Here is a 13,534-nt window from a genome sequence, read left to right as displayed (position 1 = left end):
TTACATAAATTTTGAAGTTCCACAAAATTCTGCTTTCTTGGATGTTTTAGGGTTTTCTTCTAGAATAAATACGCCCTGAGCGATGCATGGATTTTATTTCAATTCTTCCATAAACTTAGCAGATGGCCTTGAGCAAGCCTTGCAAGTGCTCATTTAATTATAGATACAAAATAGATATGAAGGAAAGCTAGATTAATACATAGTGGAATTAGGGTCCTTTGGAGATTCCAAATACTCTCATTCTCTATTTGTTTTTGCATTGCTTTTATGACTTGTGACTTCATCTTTGAAGAAAAATGGAATTGATTTGCTCTTTACAAAGCCACATTCATTGCTATCAGAATTTGTGGCCTCAGGTGAAGGCAAAATGCTGGACTGGCAAATTTAAAACGAATATAAGTTTTAAATAAAGTACTGGATGTGCTGAAAACTCATTAGGTAATGAAAGCAATCAAGAAAAATGGAAAATGCTCTAATTCTCTCTGGATTTATGGTTGACTTTAATACAAAGCATTATATTTGATACAATTTGTTTGCCTAATATTGCCAGACTGAAAAAATTAACGAATTCATTGTCAGTAAAGGATTTACCTGTGATGCCAGAGGTGGAAAATGTTAGTCTAGAGACATATCAGCAAAGTGTTCATTTCCTAGTGACAGTTTATGATACTCAGCTTTGAAAAGGGAAAGGCAATCTGGGGCAGAATTTCCTCTCTGTAACTTAAGAAAATCCCAATGTTTTCTGAATTTATTGTAACAGAGTACCATTTTATAAGGATTTCTTTCTTTCTTCTTTTTTTTTTTTTTTTACAATGCCCTTATTCATGATCTTACTCCCTGTGGAACAAAATTATGTATGGCTATTAGCTTATTTTTAATAAATCCTTGTGTGTGCACTGATTAAAGCACTCATGTTTATATGCAAAAGGCTGGTGTTTTGGCTTACATGAATTTTCAAAACTAAAAAGAAATCACACGGGACTAAGAAATACCATTATGAAAGAGATTCTTGTTTGCATTGAAAAACCTTATCTTTCTTCACATTTTTTTTCTGTATATGTATTTTATTTTAAAGTGAGCAATACACAAAACCATTAAAAAAGACATTGCCGAGTGTTACATATTTTAGGGTGACTTTAATTTTATTTTTTACAAAATGAACTGCCCGACTATGATGAGTTTTGCAAAGTTTTACGGCAAATGGCATTTTTTCATATTTCAAGGCGAGGTGCTTTAATCAGAAATCTTCTCAGCAGCTCAATGATGTTTACTAAATAGACATAGACATAATTTTACCAGTGTCATTCTTTCCTTGTATGATTACAGAAACTTCATGTATCGTCTTTGCTACTGTATGTCCTCAAGTGCTAGAAAAGTGCCTTCCTGGTACACAGAACGTGCCTAATAATTACTAGTTGAATAAGTGAGGAAATATATCTCTTGTACCATCAATGACTTACTGCATGTAGGTGATACTGTTAATGGAGAGAGCTTTTGAACTGTTTAGCTCTGAGACAGAGAGTGAATGGTGAAATGGGCCAGTGCCTGGCATGATCTGCCAAACTAGTGGGCAGGGGACCTGAGTTGCCCAGTAGCCCAATTTTTCACCAGCGCCTAACCAGTCTCTGTAACTGTGAGCTATCAGAGCACAATGAACCCAAACCCTATTTTCCATCCAGGATCCTCTGAGTGTGCTCCCTGCACACTGGCATCAGCATCATGTGGGAACTTGCTATCCATGCCAATTCTCAGCAACCCCCCAACAAGACATGACCCATCAAAAACTCTGGGGGTGGGCTCAGCAATCTGTGTCCCACAAACCCTCCAGATGATTCCGATGCACTCTCAAGTTTGCGACCCACTGCTGTAGACTATACTCTTATGGGCCTCTTCTCTTCCCTTTGTGTTCTTCCAATGATGTCCAACTTCCCTTCTAGTAGGCACATTCTAATTTTAGGGACACAAATATTTCAAAATGAATAAATTTTGTCCTTTGAGAAATTGCCTTCTTAAAGTAATTTGCATAGCTCAGGTCCTACTGACACTTTATAAGCTTGCTTGGGATTTAACTCTTAGAACTTGTGTTATTACCTATTGCTACACAGCAAAGGACCCCAAGACTCAACAGCTGAAAACAATAACCATCTATGATCTCATGGTTTTTGAGGCTTAGTTGGGTGGTTCTGGCTCAGGGGTTGCATTCGAGGTGTTGTCTAAGACTACAGTCATTTCATGGCTTGGCTGAGGGGGGTATCCGCTTCCATGCTCTCTTGCATAGACTATTGGAAACCCTCAGGAGATCCACTTTTAGGCTTACTCATGTGAGCCTCTCCTCAGGGCTGCCTTATGACATGGCAGCTGGCATCCATCAGAAGTATGCATCCAAGAGGGAGTGGGAGAGCAGTCAAGAGGGGAGCCAAGGTCTTCTCATAGCCGAATCATGGAAGGGATGGATATACCCCTCACTGGTGCTGTATTCTGTTCATCAGCCGCCCACATTCAAGAGGAGGGTGTAACCCAACGGCATGCATACCAGGAGGCAGGAATCATTGCAGGTCAATTTACAGGAAAATTAATTCTCACTTTGTCCAATTCTTTGTATTGCAACGTTTCTTTCAAATAAGACTCTTGATTTCTAGGGTCAGAAATCTCAACACAGGATGGCTTATCCAAAAAGAAAATGTGTGCAGCTTACAGTGGGGTGTGATATGGGGGACTGAGCAAACATTGTCACCTGGATCTGGTCATCTTGGTTCTGCTCCATTCTCAGGTAGCTTGTCCTGTGTTATTGGCATAAAAGCCTCCAAAGCTCTCAGATTGAAGGTCAGTGGCACAGCGTGAAAATCTCTTTTCCCAGAAACTCTGGCATAAATTGCATTGGCTGAATGGTTCACAAGCCAATGCCTAAACAAACTGAAGAATCATGGCTGTGTGGCTGAGGCCCAGGACACACACTGCACCCACAATCAGGGATGGGTCCCACAAGCTGTGAGAGGGGAAGGCAAGTACCCTTAGAAGGCCCACATCAGGCAAGCATTTCACTGAAGTCCTGCCTGTCCTGTTGTCTCCCCGAGCTTGCAGTCAACTAAAACTTCTTGGAAAACGCCCTACCCTCTCCCTTACCACCCACCTCACACCCAAAGGATGACGGAGACCTGTGGATCCACTGCCACCTCTCACGTCCTCTGTTCCACCCCCGCCCAAGCCACCATGAACCTCTCACCTGGTCCAAAGCAATAATGCCTAAGTTCGCTGCCTACATCCTTACATTTTTGTTGACCTTCTGTCTGTTCACATAGAAACCAAAGTGATTTTTTTTAAAAAATGCCATTTGATGAGGTTAGTCCTCTGCTGGAAATTCATCAAAGTCCCATTCATTAAAATCCAGGTGCCACATGACCTGGTCTTTGCCTGCCTCTCCAGCTTGTTCACTCTCCACCACCAATCCTCACTCTCTGAGCTCCCCCAATCCTCCAGGCTTCGTCCTGCCACGGTCCTTCTGCATGCTGTCCCATCCTTTGAGGAAGCTCTTTCCATTCAGCCTCTCCCTCTCTGCCCTTGCTCATCTCCAGGGTCCAACGTCAGTGTCACTTCTTTAGCGAGGTCTTCCCTGACCCTCCAGCATTAGAGTCCATCACAGTACCCTGTATCCTTTATTGACCTATCTGAGTTTGAATTTTATATATATTTAGCACCTTCCCTCTTAAGGCAGCAACCTTGTTATATCCTCAGAGCTCCTGCTTGGCACCAAGTTGGCTTTCAACAAATATTTGATAAATGTGATTTATTCTCTGTCATCTTAGACCTGTGCAATTGTGTTATCTAGAAGATTAAATAAAAGAAAAGATTCCTTATAGAGTTGGAATTTGTTGGTGGTCTTGTTTGGCCAGGAACCCCTTGGTTCATGGGATTAGGTCAAGCACGGGAGAGAGCAAAATGCTTTTGAGAGCCTATAATATTTAACACACACAAACACCCAGTTTCACTTTAATTTTCACAACAATCTCTTGTGAGTACCGTGTATTTTGTAGATGAGGAAACTGAAGGCCAGAGAGCTAAAGGGACTCCCTCAGACTCACACAGTTCAGAAAGGGTAGAGTTAGGATACCACGGAAGTCACTCCGAGGTCAAAATTCCAGGTCTGATTGGAATTACGGAAAAACCTGTGGTATGCTCATATTTTAAACTATGAATTTTTGAGAGGCCAAAGTCAGAAATCAAAATGAACATGAAAGTGAAGTCCCGTAGATTCCATGCTGCCAGTTAGAGCAGAACAACAGCCCTGAGAGCACTGGACTGAGAGCAGTGTAGAATTTGAGGCAGGTAAATCTTTTGATTACACATTTCAGGTATTCCTACCCATTACAATAAAATTCAGGAGTGTCGAGTGTCCTGCAACATAAAAGAAACCGAGTCTACCTAGTCCTTCTGTTCCACTTTTAATGGGATTTATATGTATTGAGTAATGCAGGCATAACATTAAACAGGATAAACCATCCCATTTCCTTGTTTCTCCAGTTACAATGATACGCAAACTATTCCATTTCCTTTTTTGACTTTTACTTCAAAGACTGTAAGTAAATATGTGTTTGGCACAGAGGGCTCTTAAAGGGGTAGGAGTACTTACCTCGGCGGGCTGCGAAGGGGGTGCAGTGGAGAGCAGGACTGGGTTCTTGCTTCTTTCAAATTATTTGTGAGGCTGAGGCTGGCTTGGCTGAGTGATTCCTGCTAATGATACACTTTGAAATTTGCTTTCATTTCTAAAATCTTGTTTTAATGTCTCTGTAAAGAAAATCCACCCTTCCCCACACTACATACACAGGTGCTTAATGTGAGACGAATGCAAAAGGGAACATGGAGGAAAAGTGCTACCTGTGAATCAATGAAGAGAAGGAGGGGACATGGCATTTCAGCATCGGGATTGGTGGTGAGCCCCACATCCCATGAGCCTGGGAAGAGGGAAACACTATACAGGCATATTATACTCAAGAGTTAATTCCCCACTGCAGAGAGCACTAGCCAGTTTGACAGAGGACCAGTGCTTGGCAAGGTGTGGTTAAGTCTGCAAAAGACCCAGAGGGAACAAAAAAGAATCACCAAGTTGTCGAACAAAAGGGGGAAAAAGTGAAAACAAAAAACACCCCAAAACAGAATGCCCAAAGTGTTTGGGATCATTTCATCTAGAGAACAAAAAGCCTGTGACAGGGTAGAAAACGATGCTGAGGGTGGTGAATTCATCTCATGTCCTATCCACGTAGGATACTCTGGTTCCAAACGCTGGGGGGAAGCCCGGTGTGATGTCAGCCATCCGTTTTCAGTGAGCCGTCTATCCAACACCTGTTTAGCACCAGTCACTGGTTATTGTGCATACCCTGGGGAACACAGAGACGCGGTTAATGCCCTCCCCGAGCTTACCGTCTACAGAAGCACAGCACAATGTGACAGGTGCAAAGATAGAAGCACAAATTGCCCTGGGAAGCAAAGAGCCAGGATTCAGGATACATTTCCAGACAACGAGGAATCTGAAGGATAATACCGGCGATGGTTACTTTTATGGGTCCCCTAGACTAGGCTATAGGACCCAGTTATTTAATCGAACACCTATCTAGGTGTTGCTGTAAAAGTAACTTTGTAGATGTGGCTGACATCTCCCATCAGTTGACTTTAAAGAAAGGTTACCCAAGACCATGTGGGTAGACCTCATATAATCAGTTGAAGGTCTTGAGAGCAAAAATTGAGGTTTCCCACAAAAGAAGGAATTCAGGAGTGAAGTTATCAGCTCAACAGAGTTTCCAGTCTGCCAGAGTTACCCTAGGGGTTTGCGATGGATTTGCCAGCCCCCAGGATCCTGAGAGCCAATTCCTTAAAATAAATCTTTTACACACACACACTGTGGGTCTGCTCCTCTGGAGAACTCTACTGATACAGTGTCTTAGTCATGTCAGGCCGGGCGAAGGACTGCGGAAGGTGTGGGAAGGAGTGACAGTACCCAGGAAGGCCTGCGGTTGAAGAGAAACTATTAAGGAAGCACCTTATTTGCAGGCCACCCTGAGAGTCTGAACCGGTTTTGAGTCTGGGAGCGAGAGCATCAGATGCACATTTTAGACAGCACACCCGATTATATTACTATTGAGAGCAGAAGTCAGGAAAAACATATTTCAATCCCAAGCAGCAAGGGATTCCTAACAAAGAAGTCATTTAGTTTTTTTTTAATAGGAGAAAGGGGTGCTGAAACTATTCGGGAATTTAAAAAATAATGTGACATTTTTAATCGCCGGCGGCCACGGTCTTGCAGAAGGGTGACAAGGTTCTTGTTAGAATCAAGAGTCTCTCTGCTCTCCCGAAGCCCCTTCAGGGCTGGTGGCTTTCACTGGCCTCTCGTGTCTGCAGCTGTCACCGGGCGAAGACTCCGGTCGGCCAAGCAGCCTTTCTGGAAGAGACGCCGTCTCACACGGCGGGGGAGGGGGTGGGGAGGGCGGCTGGGGGTTCCCGCTGCCAAAGTGGAAGGGAAGGAGAGTTCCCAAAGCCGCCGAAGTTCCGCGGCCGCCGGGGAGGGACGAGGACACGCCCACCGCGGCCGCGCCCCGCAGGTTCGGTTCCCGCTCGCGCCCCCGGGGTTCCGCTGCCCCCGCGCGGCCGTCTGCGGGTCTGGGCGGGGTCCGCTCCCTGCCAAGCTGGGGTCTGGACGGGGAGGCGTGCGGGGCGCGCCCAGGCCTCCCGCCCCCGCTGCTCCGCCGCCGAGGACAGTCGCAACCCCTGTCCCCAAGCAGAGGGCTCTCGCCCTCGCCGAGCCTAGCCGATTTCCCTTCCGTTCCCCCCGCATCCCTCCATGTCTTCACCCTGGCTCCCGGGGCGTCCCCCGTCCGTTTGGTCCCGAACATTCCGCTCACAGCTCCGAGCCCAGGTCGAGCCCTTGGAGATGGGGGGGGGGCGCTGGTGACTTAACCCTTCCCCAGGCGTAGACCAGCGGAAGCCAGCACCCTCACTGCCGCCCCACTCCAAGGGTCTCAGCGCCAAAGGGGGCACTTCTCTGTATACCCCTGGGGGGGGGGGCACGACGACCAAGGGGTCCAGGGACCCTCGCCCCAGAAATGGGTTCTACACCCCGCAGCCCAACCGGGAAGGAGAGCGGTCGGAGCCCGGCGTGCGAGGGGCGGGAGTGGGGCTGGGGGCTGGGGGCAGGGTTAGTGGAAGGGGCCGAGAGGACGGGAGGCGGCAGGTGAGTCCGGGGACCGCGTCCCTCGGAGGGGAGGCGGGCCCAGCGGGGCTTGGGAAGGGAGCGCGGGGCCCGGGCGGTGCAGGCGAGGGTTGGGCTAGGAGGGGTGCGGGGAGGCTAGCCCCGGCAGTGGAGGGGGAGCGCGGAAGAGGCGAGGGGAGGGAGTTGGGAAAGGGGGGAGCGGAGCCGGCCGAGGGCGAGAGCGCGAGCCTGGAAGGGGAGCCGCGGAGGGCGGGCGCGCCGCGCGGGGCCACAGCTCGCGGGGCAGAGGGGGCTCGGCCGGGGCGGGGGGGGGGGACAAAGACATGCGGAGAGGGGCTGAGCGAGGCGCGCGCACAAAGACGCCGGGGCGCACGGCCGCTGGGGCTGCACCGCCCGCCCCCGCGCCGCGCCGGGGCCGGGCCAGCGCCGAGCCCGGGGCGGAGCGCGCGGCGGCGGCGGCGGCGGCTGCGGGCCGGCGCGGGACCCGGGTCGCCCGCGCTCTCCGGGTGACCCGGGCCCGGCCGCAGGCGCGCGCGGGGGCGGCGGCGCCGGAGCCCAACTTGGCCTCGGCCTCGCCCTCTGCCCAGCCCGCCGGTGTCCCCTCCTTCCCGCGATTTCGTTTCTTCTCACGCTCCCCCCCCACCCCCTCCCGCGTCCAGCCCCGCGCTCCCCACCTTGTAAAACAAAGCCGGGGAAAATGCCTGCCCGTGCAGCTCGGAGCGCGCAGCCCGTCTCTGAATAAGAAGTGAGTACAATGGCGTGTTTGTAAAAGGTTCAAGTCCGTCTGGCTCACAAGCATTTTGCATGCTGCATGCCTCATGCTTCCCGGCGCCGCGCCGGAGAGACCCGGCTCCGGAGCGGGAGGTGAGACCCCGGGGACCCCCTGCGCCTCCCCCCGCGCCTTCCCGCGCCAGCCCGTCCGGGGAGGGCTGCAGAAGCGCCGCGGGCTGCAGGCGGTCGTTTCCACCTTCGTTTCCCGTCCAAGGTGTTGGCTCAGAACCGGGCTGGAGGCAGACCTCCCCCCGGCCCTCTCCTGGCTGTGTCTCCCCGCTCCCGCAGGTGCCTGGGGGTTTTGCATCTGCCTTGGGAAAGGGTTTGAGACACCTTGGGGGCGGGGGTGTGTGTGCAGTTTCCGAAGAAGGAGGAAGGTCAGCCCTTTGGGAGTAGCCGACAGGCAGGACGCGCGGTGACCCTGGTCACACTTGTTGCCCGGCGCGTGGTGGGACAGGCAGTGGTGCTGAAAAAAGCTCGTTTCTCCTGGTGCTGAGTCGTCCGTGGGAGCCGGGAGCCGAGCGAGGGAGACGTGCCCGGGTGAGGGTGGGAGACCTGGCCTGGGAGGCAGGGGAGGGAGGCAGGGCTGGTGCCCAGCGCGCAGGGGCCAGGCTGACTCCTTGTGCCGAGCAGCTTCTCCTCCGGATCATACACCGAACGACTGGAGATGGAAACCCAGAGGGTTCCCCACGTCAGGCGGGGAGGAATGGCTGTTGCTTTTTTATTTTGCTCTAGCACCAGTTTCTGCCCATTCTGTGTGCCAAATGTGCATTGTATGTGTTTCTGCTAATTAAAAAATACAGCAGTAGCTTAAAATAAGGAAATGCATTAGCTTAACACACACACACACACACACACACCCCTTTTAAAAATGATCTGTCCCCTTCTTCCAGAAGCGTATAATGATAATGTGTTAGTTTGGCGCTGGGAATTAGGACTGGGATCTGGGGAGCATCCAGGTAAATAGTCCTGGTGTTTTCCAGTTCTGCAGACTGGAAACCACTGATACGAAAAATCAGAAATAGGGGAGAACAGAGAACTGGAGAGGAAGGCTTGGGAAGCCTCCTTCAGAGAGAGAATGTTGAGCTTCTATGTGATTTTGTTATTTTTGTTCCAAAAATAGCTTAATTTTAGGTTATGACCTTTATTTTTCACTCAGATTTGTAAAGCAGCTTGGAGGTCAGATGGGGTGGCTATAGACAGCGGATGAGTGATTTTAGCTATTATCCGCATTTCTAGTAAAAAGTTTTGTTTTTTAAAAATTATTAAAATACTAAACACGGAGCCAGTGCTAATTTTGAGTGAAGTTGCGTTTATAAACATTAGATGTCAAACGTGTCTCCTAGTTTGGGGCTTTATTCCGAGCAGGTGAGTGTCTCAGGAGAGAAACGTGTACATGCCTGTACTTAACAGGTTGGATCATAAGAAATTGCTGTAATGTACGTACAGGTACAGTTACCTCATCAGAGCCCTGACTTCATCTCTTCAAAGTCAGAACGGTTCAGAGCTCTGCCGATTGAGGATCCCACCGTTGTCTGCCATCGTTTCACAACACTGCTTAGCTCTGGTGCTTCAGATAGCTCATTTGCAAAGCTGCTTTTTGATGGGCAACTGAAGATTTATTTTATGAACTCAAACTGTGGTAGTTCTACATTTAACTCAGTGGTAGTCAAGAGGGCAAGGTATGTGAAAACTGACACCCTCTGTTCCCTCAAGTAATTTCAGGTTCCAGTAGTGTATTTGGAGGCAATTCCATAGGGGTTCTCATATACTTACCCAAAAGTGTCTTTTAGATTAGGTTATCATTTTATTAAACCTGTATTATACACACTAATTTTACTTATATCTATAACAATTATGGACATTAAATTGATTATTCTAGTTGAGTTGGTGGCTTTTTAAAAATCCCCCATTTTTTTTGGCCATTCTATTACCCCTTTTGGTTCAATATTGCTTTTCCAATCAAATATATTGCAGTAGATGGCTGATTTTCGCCTTAGCAAGTGGAAGTCTAGTATCTCTTGTATTTGCCAAAAAGGAATCCATTAATGATATTTTTGAACAGCTCAGATGAATAATAAATGGATTTAGAGTCACCTCAGAGTATATGGGAATTTGTAAGAGAACACAGGAATTCATTCTAATGGAGCAATTAGCTTTGTACAGAGAGCATGTAGGGTCCAAGGTGTGAGACAGGTTTTAATTTTTTTTCTTGATAATGTTCACTGTTGAAATGGAAGGAACTTGTCATGTCTTGGCCCCACCACAGATTTTGCCACAGTGGGAAGCAGTACTTCTGTTTTTATAAACATGTCAGAGATCAAATAACGAAACGTACAGGATGCTTAATCACGATCCCACTTAATAGGATAAACAAAAAAAAATGATTGGGCTATGGTGGTTTACTTACCATCATCTATTACCAGAAAATTACTAATATTTTACTTTGAGCAATAATGTGTGGGTCACAGAGTCACTTATAACACAGTTCCTTTATTATAATGAATTTTTACATAAAAATAGAGAATGTTAGTTACATTCATTGCTGTGGTAGAGACTGTTCAGTGCTTGAGGAGGGAAGTGATCCATGAACCTTCTTTACAAGTATTCAAATATCTACTTTAGTGTCATCAACTCTTAGGAGTTCAGGAAGTTTTTGTGGACTAGCATGGTGGACAGATATAAATTTTGAAATTAATTAGAAAGACCTTAAGCATGCTTTTATTTTTTTAAGTTTCTTGGCCCACCTCCTGTTTGTTTGTTTCTCCCTCCCATCTGGATCCCCAATAGTAGCAGAGAGCTAAGACCCTGCCCCTTTTCCTTGAACCCATATATACAGCCCTGGGTGCACTTCTGGGTTTGGTTCCAGAGCTTCCACCAGGGGAGCAGAGTCCAGGCAACCTTCGCAACCCCTTAAACGAGCCCAGCCATTGTCCCTGTGATCTCCTCCAACCTAACCCTGCTTCTCTGTTGTTGTCAGTGGCGGCACCTGACTTGCTGGATCCAAAATCTGCCGCTCAGAACTCCAAACCGAGGCTCTCGTTTTCCACGAAACCCACAGTGCTTGCTTCTCGCGTGGAGAGTGACACGACAATTAATGTTATGAAATGGAAGACGGTCTCCACGATTTTCCTGGTGGTTGTCCTCTATCTGATCATCGGAGCCACCGTGTTCAAAGCGCTGGAGCAGCCTCACGAGATTTCGCAGAGAACCACCATCGTGATCCAGAAACAAACGTTCATTTCCCAACACTCCTGTGTCAATTCGACTGAGCTGGACGAGCTGATCCAGGTAACGGCACAGAGGAGTTGTCACTCCATTTCCTCTATGGGGAAAGCAAGAGTAAGCGACAGAGGAGAGGACTCAGAGCACAAAGCCATCCTGATGTGCCTGTGGGGGCCCTAGACCACTTTCCTCCTTAGCATAGACTTCCCCGCAGTGTCTCCTTTCTACACTTCTCCTCTCTTTTCTTTTGCCATCTTTTCCTTTCCTTTTATTTCTTCCTCTCATTGTTCCTGCTCTTCTATATTTCTGTCCTTTCTTTCCCTTTACCCTGCCTTAGAACTGCCAGTGGCCACTCATGGACTTGGGGTTACCTTTCCGGAGGCCCTCCTGGCTGACTGAGAAACTTGGCTGTGGCAAATAAGAGGAAGGCCTAAGGCAGAAAAGTGTGTTAATTGTGGCAGTGACCATTGTAGGGCAGGAAAGTTGAGTTAGTGGTGTGATCCTCCTGAGATAGGCTCTCCTCATCGTTAACAAGTTGTAGCTCCCCTCTTTAATCCAGCCCAAGTGTAACTCTGATAACTGCCTTTTCTAAGTACCTAGGGAGAAGTGATTAAGCATTGCTTCTCTACAACCCAACTAAAGGCAGTGTACACTGTATAGGAAAACAGAGTTTTCGAATAAAAACTAATTTAGTTTTAATTTACTCTCTAATAGCAGAATAGTATCTTTATGGAAAAACATTTTGTCTTCATTCCAAAATGACTTGAAAGTTTCAGTTAGTCTCCTTGGAGATAGTTATATTTTTGTTGTAGATTTTTGCATAAAATGTAAGTCAAACCAAGACTCTTGGTCAAGAAGAAAGCCCTGGAACTTCCTTTTAAGGAGGGACTTGACCGGTTGTTGAAAACGTGCTTTCTTATCTTATAGTTGGTTTTACATCATTTGAATGAGTTGAAAGAGTAGATTGAGGGGAAGAAATTATTATTGATTTTAATCCAGTTATTTTTTCTAAGACCTTTCCTCTTTTATTTCCTCTGGTCACGGATTTCCAAATACTCCCTCTGCCCTTCATAGCCCCATGTATTTGTAGAATACACTTACAAGTTACTATTCAAGTTTTATTCAAAATTATCAAACCTAATATTCTTTGACCCTTGCTTAGCTCCTACCGCATTCAGACACCTCTGCATCTCACTTACTTGGCTTAAATTCCTCGTATGCTTATAGGATGAATTCTCTACTGTTTTTAGGTGATAGCGACATTTTCAGTATTGAGTGTGAACCTGACGGCTAATATCCCTGTCCCACCCATCCCACTGCGTGTTCCTACCTAAGATCGCGATCACTTCACTCTCTTTGTGCCTCATAATTCTAAGAGGTACCAGAAACCTTTGAAGAACCCTTCCGTCGCTTGGGTTTTAGAAGAAGAGCTCTGGGTTGTCTTGGGGGTAGCCTAAACTTGGGGATCGGATAGCTGTATTTTAAGCTCCAGCTGAGTCCTGGTCTAGAGGTGCCGTCTTGAACAAGTAATCTTGCTTTCTCAGCTTTCAGTGATCTGTCCGGACTGAGGGAAGAACACTGATAAAGTAGGGCCGCTGTGACGAGTAAAGAGATAATCCAGGGAAAGCGTTTAAGTGCTTAAAAAGCGTTAGGTTTGTTTGCTGTTTTACCCCCTTACCCGCACCCCCCCACCCCATCCCTTTTTTCGGGTTGAAACATGTGATTCTTATCATCTGAACTGAGATGTCTTTGGTCGTGGATAGGGGAAAGAGAAGCCTGGAATTTCAGGGCAGCGCTGGAGGAAACTGTGTGAATTCGAAAATGGTCCCACCGTTCAGCACCACCCAGATTCATTTAGAATTGTGAACATAACTGGAAGGTCATGGCAGGTGGAGGCAGTCTGGAGGTGGAGACATCATTTTTGCTATGTTGTTTTTGGAATGGCAACAAACAGGGCTCAATATATGACCTAATTTTTTTCTTTCTGCCCCACAGAGGCAATCCACTTTAGCTTCATTAATATTCACTGCTGGTTGAGTATTTTTGTGCTTATCCAGTCCTTTTCAGTGCAGAAGATGCCCATTATTTATTGTCATATCACCCACCTTTATAACCCTATGGCTTTAATAAATTACTTTGTTTCTCTTTGAATAGAATTTCTTCTGATAAAAGAAATCTTTATAATGGCATGGCCTCAAGGACCAAGATCAGCATTTAAATTAGGAGGAAGGCAAATAAATGAGCCAGTAATCGTTTATTAGAATCACATTTCATTCTTATGATTCTCATAAATTTCAAAGTGTTTTCCATATTTATTTTCCCATTTACTCATCCTTTATA

The 13,534-nt window shown here is 47.0% G+C and overlaps 1 protein-coding gene across 2 annotated transcripts in view; it reads left to right on the top strand.

Annotated features, from left to right (window-relative positions):
• KCNK2 (potassium two pore domain channel subfamily K member 2) overlaps positions 1-13,534 on the top strand; it is a 137,853-nt gene that overhangs the window by 49,898 nt on the left and 74,421 nt on the right. Inside the window, exons 1-2 of one of the 2 annotated variants that reach the window (XM_081121589.1) lie at positions 7,716-7,943; positions 10,950-11,260. In XM_081121589.1, coding sequence (XP_080977715.1) covers position 7,943; positions 10,950-11,260 — 312 coding nt within the window. In that variant the 5' untranslated portion in view covers positions 7,716-7,942. Of the gene's footprint in view, positions 1-7,715; positions 7,944-10,949; positions 11,261-13,534 lie in introns of those variants that run through there. The other variant, XM_081121588.1, reaches the window with a different exon arrangement.

The sequence above is a fragment of the Miniopterus schreibersii genome (assembly GCF_964146895.1).
Source record: "Miniopterus schreibersii genome assembly, chromosome: 19".
In the NCBI taxonomy this organism is placed as follows: Eukaryota; Metazoa; Chordata; class Mammalia; order Chiroptera; family Miniopteridae; genus Miniopterus; species Miniopterus schreibersii.
Note: the sequence above shows the minus strand (reverse complement) of the source record. Positions and strands in the feature narration are given on the sequence as shown.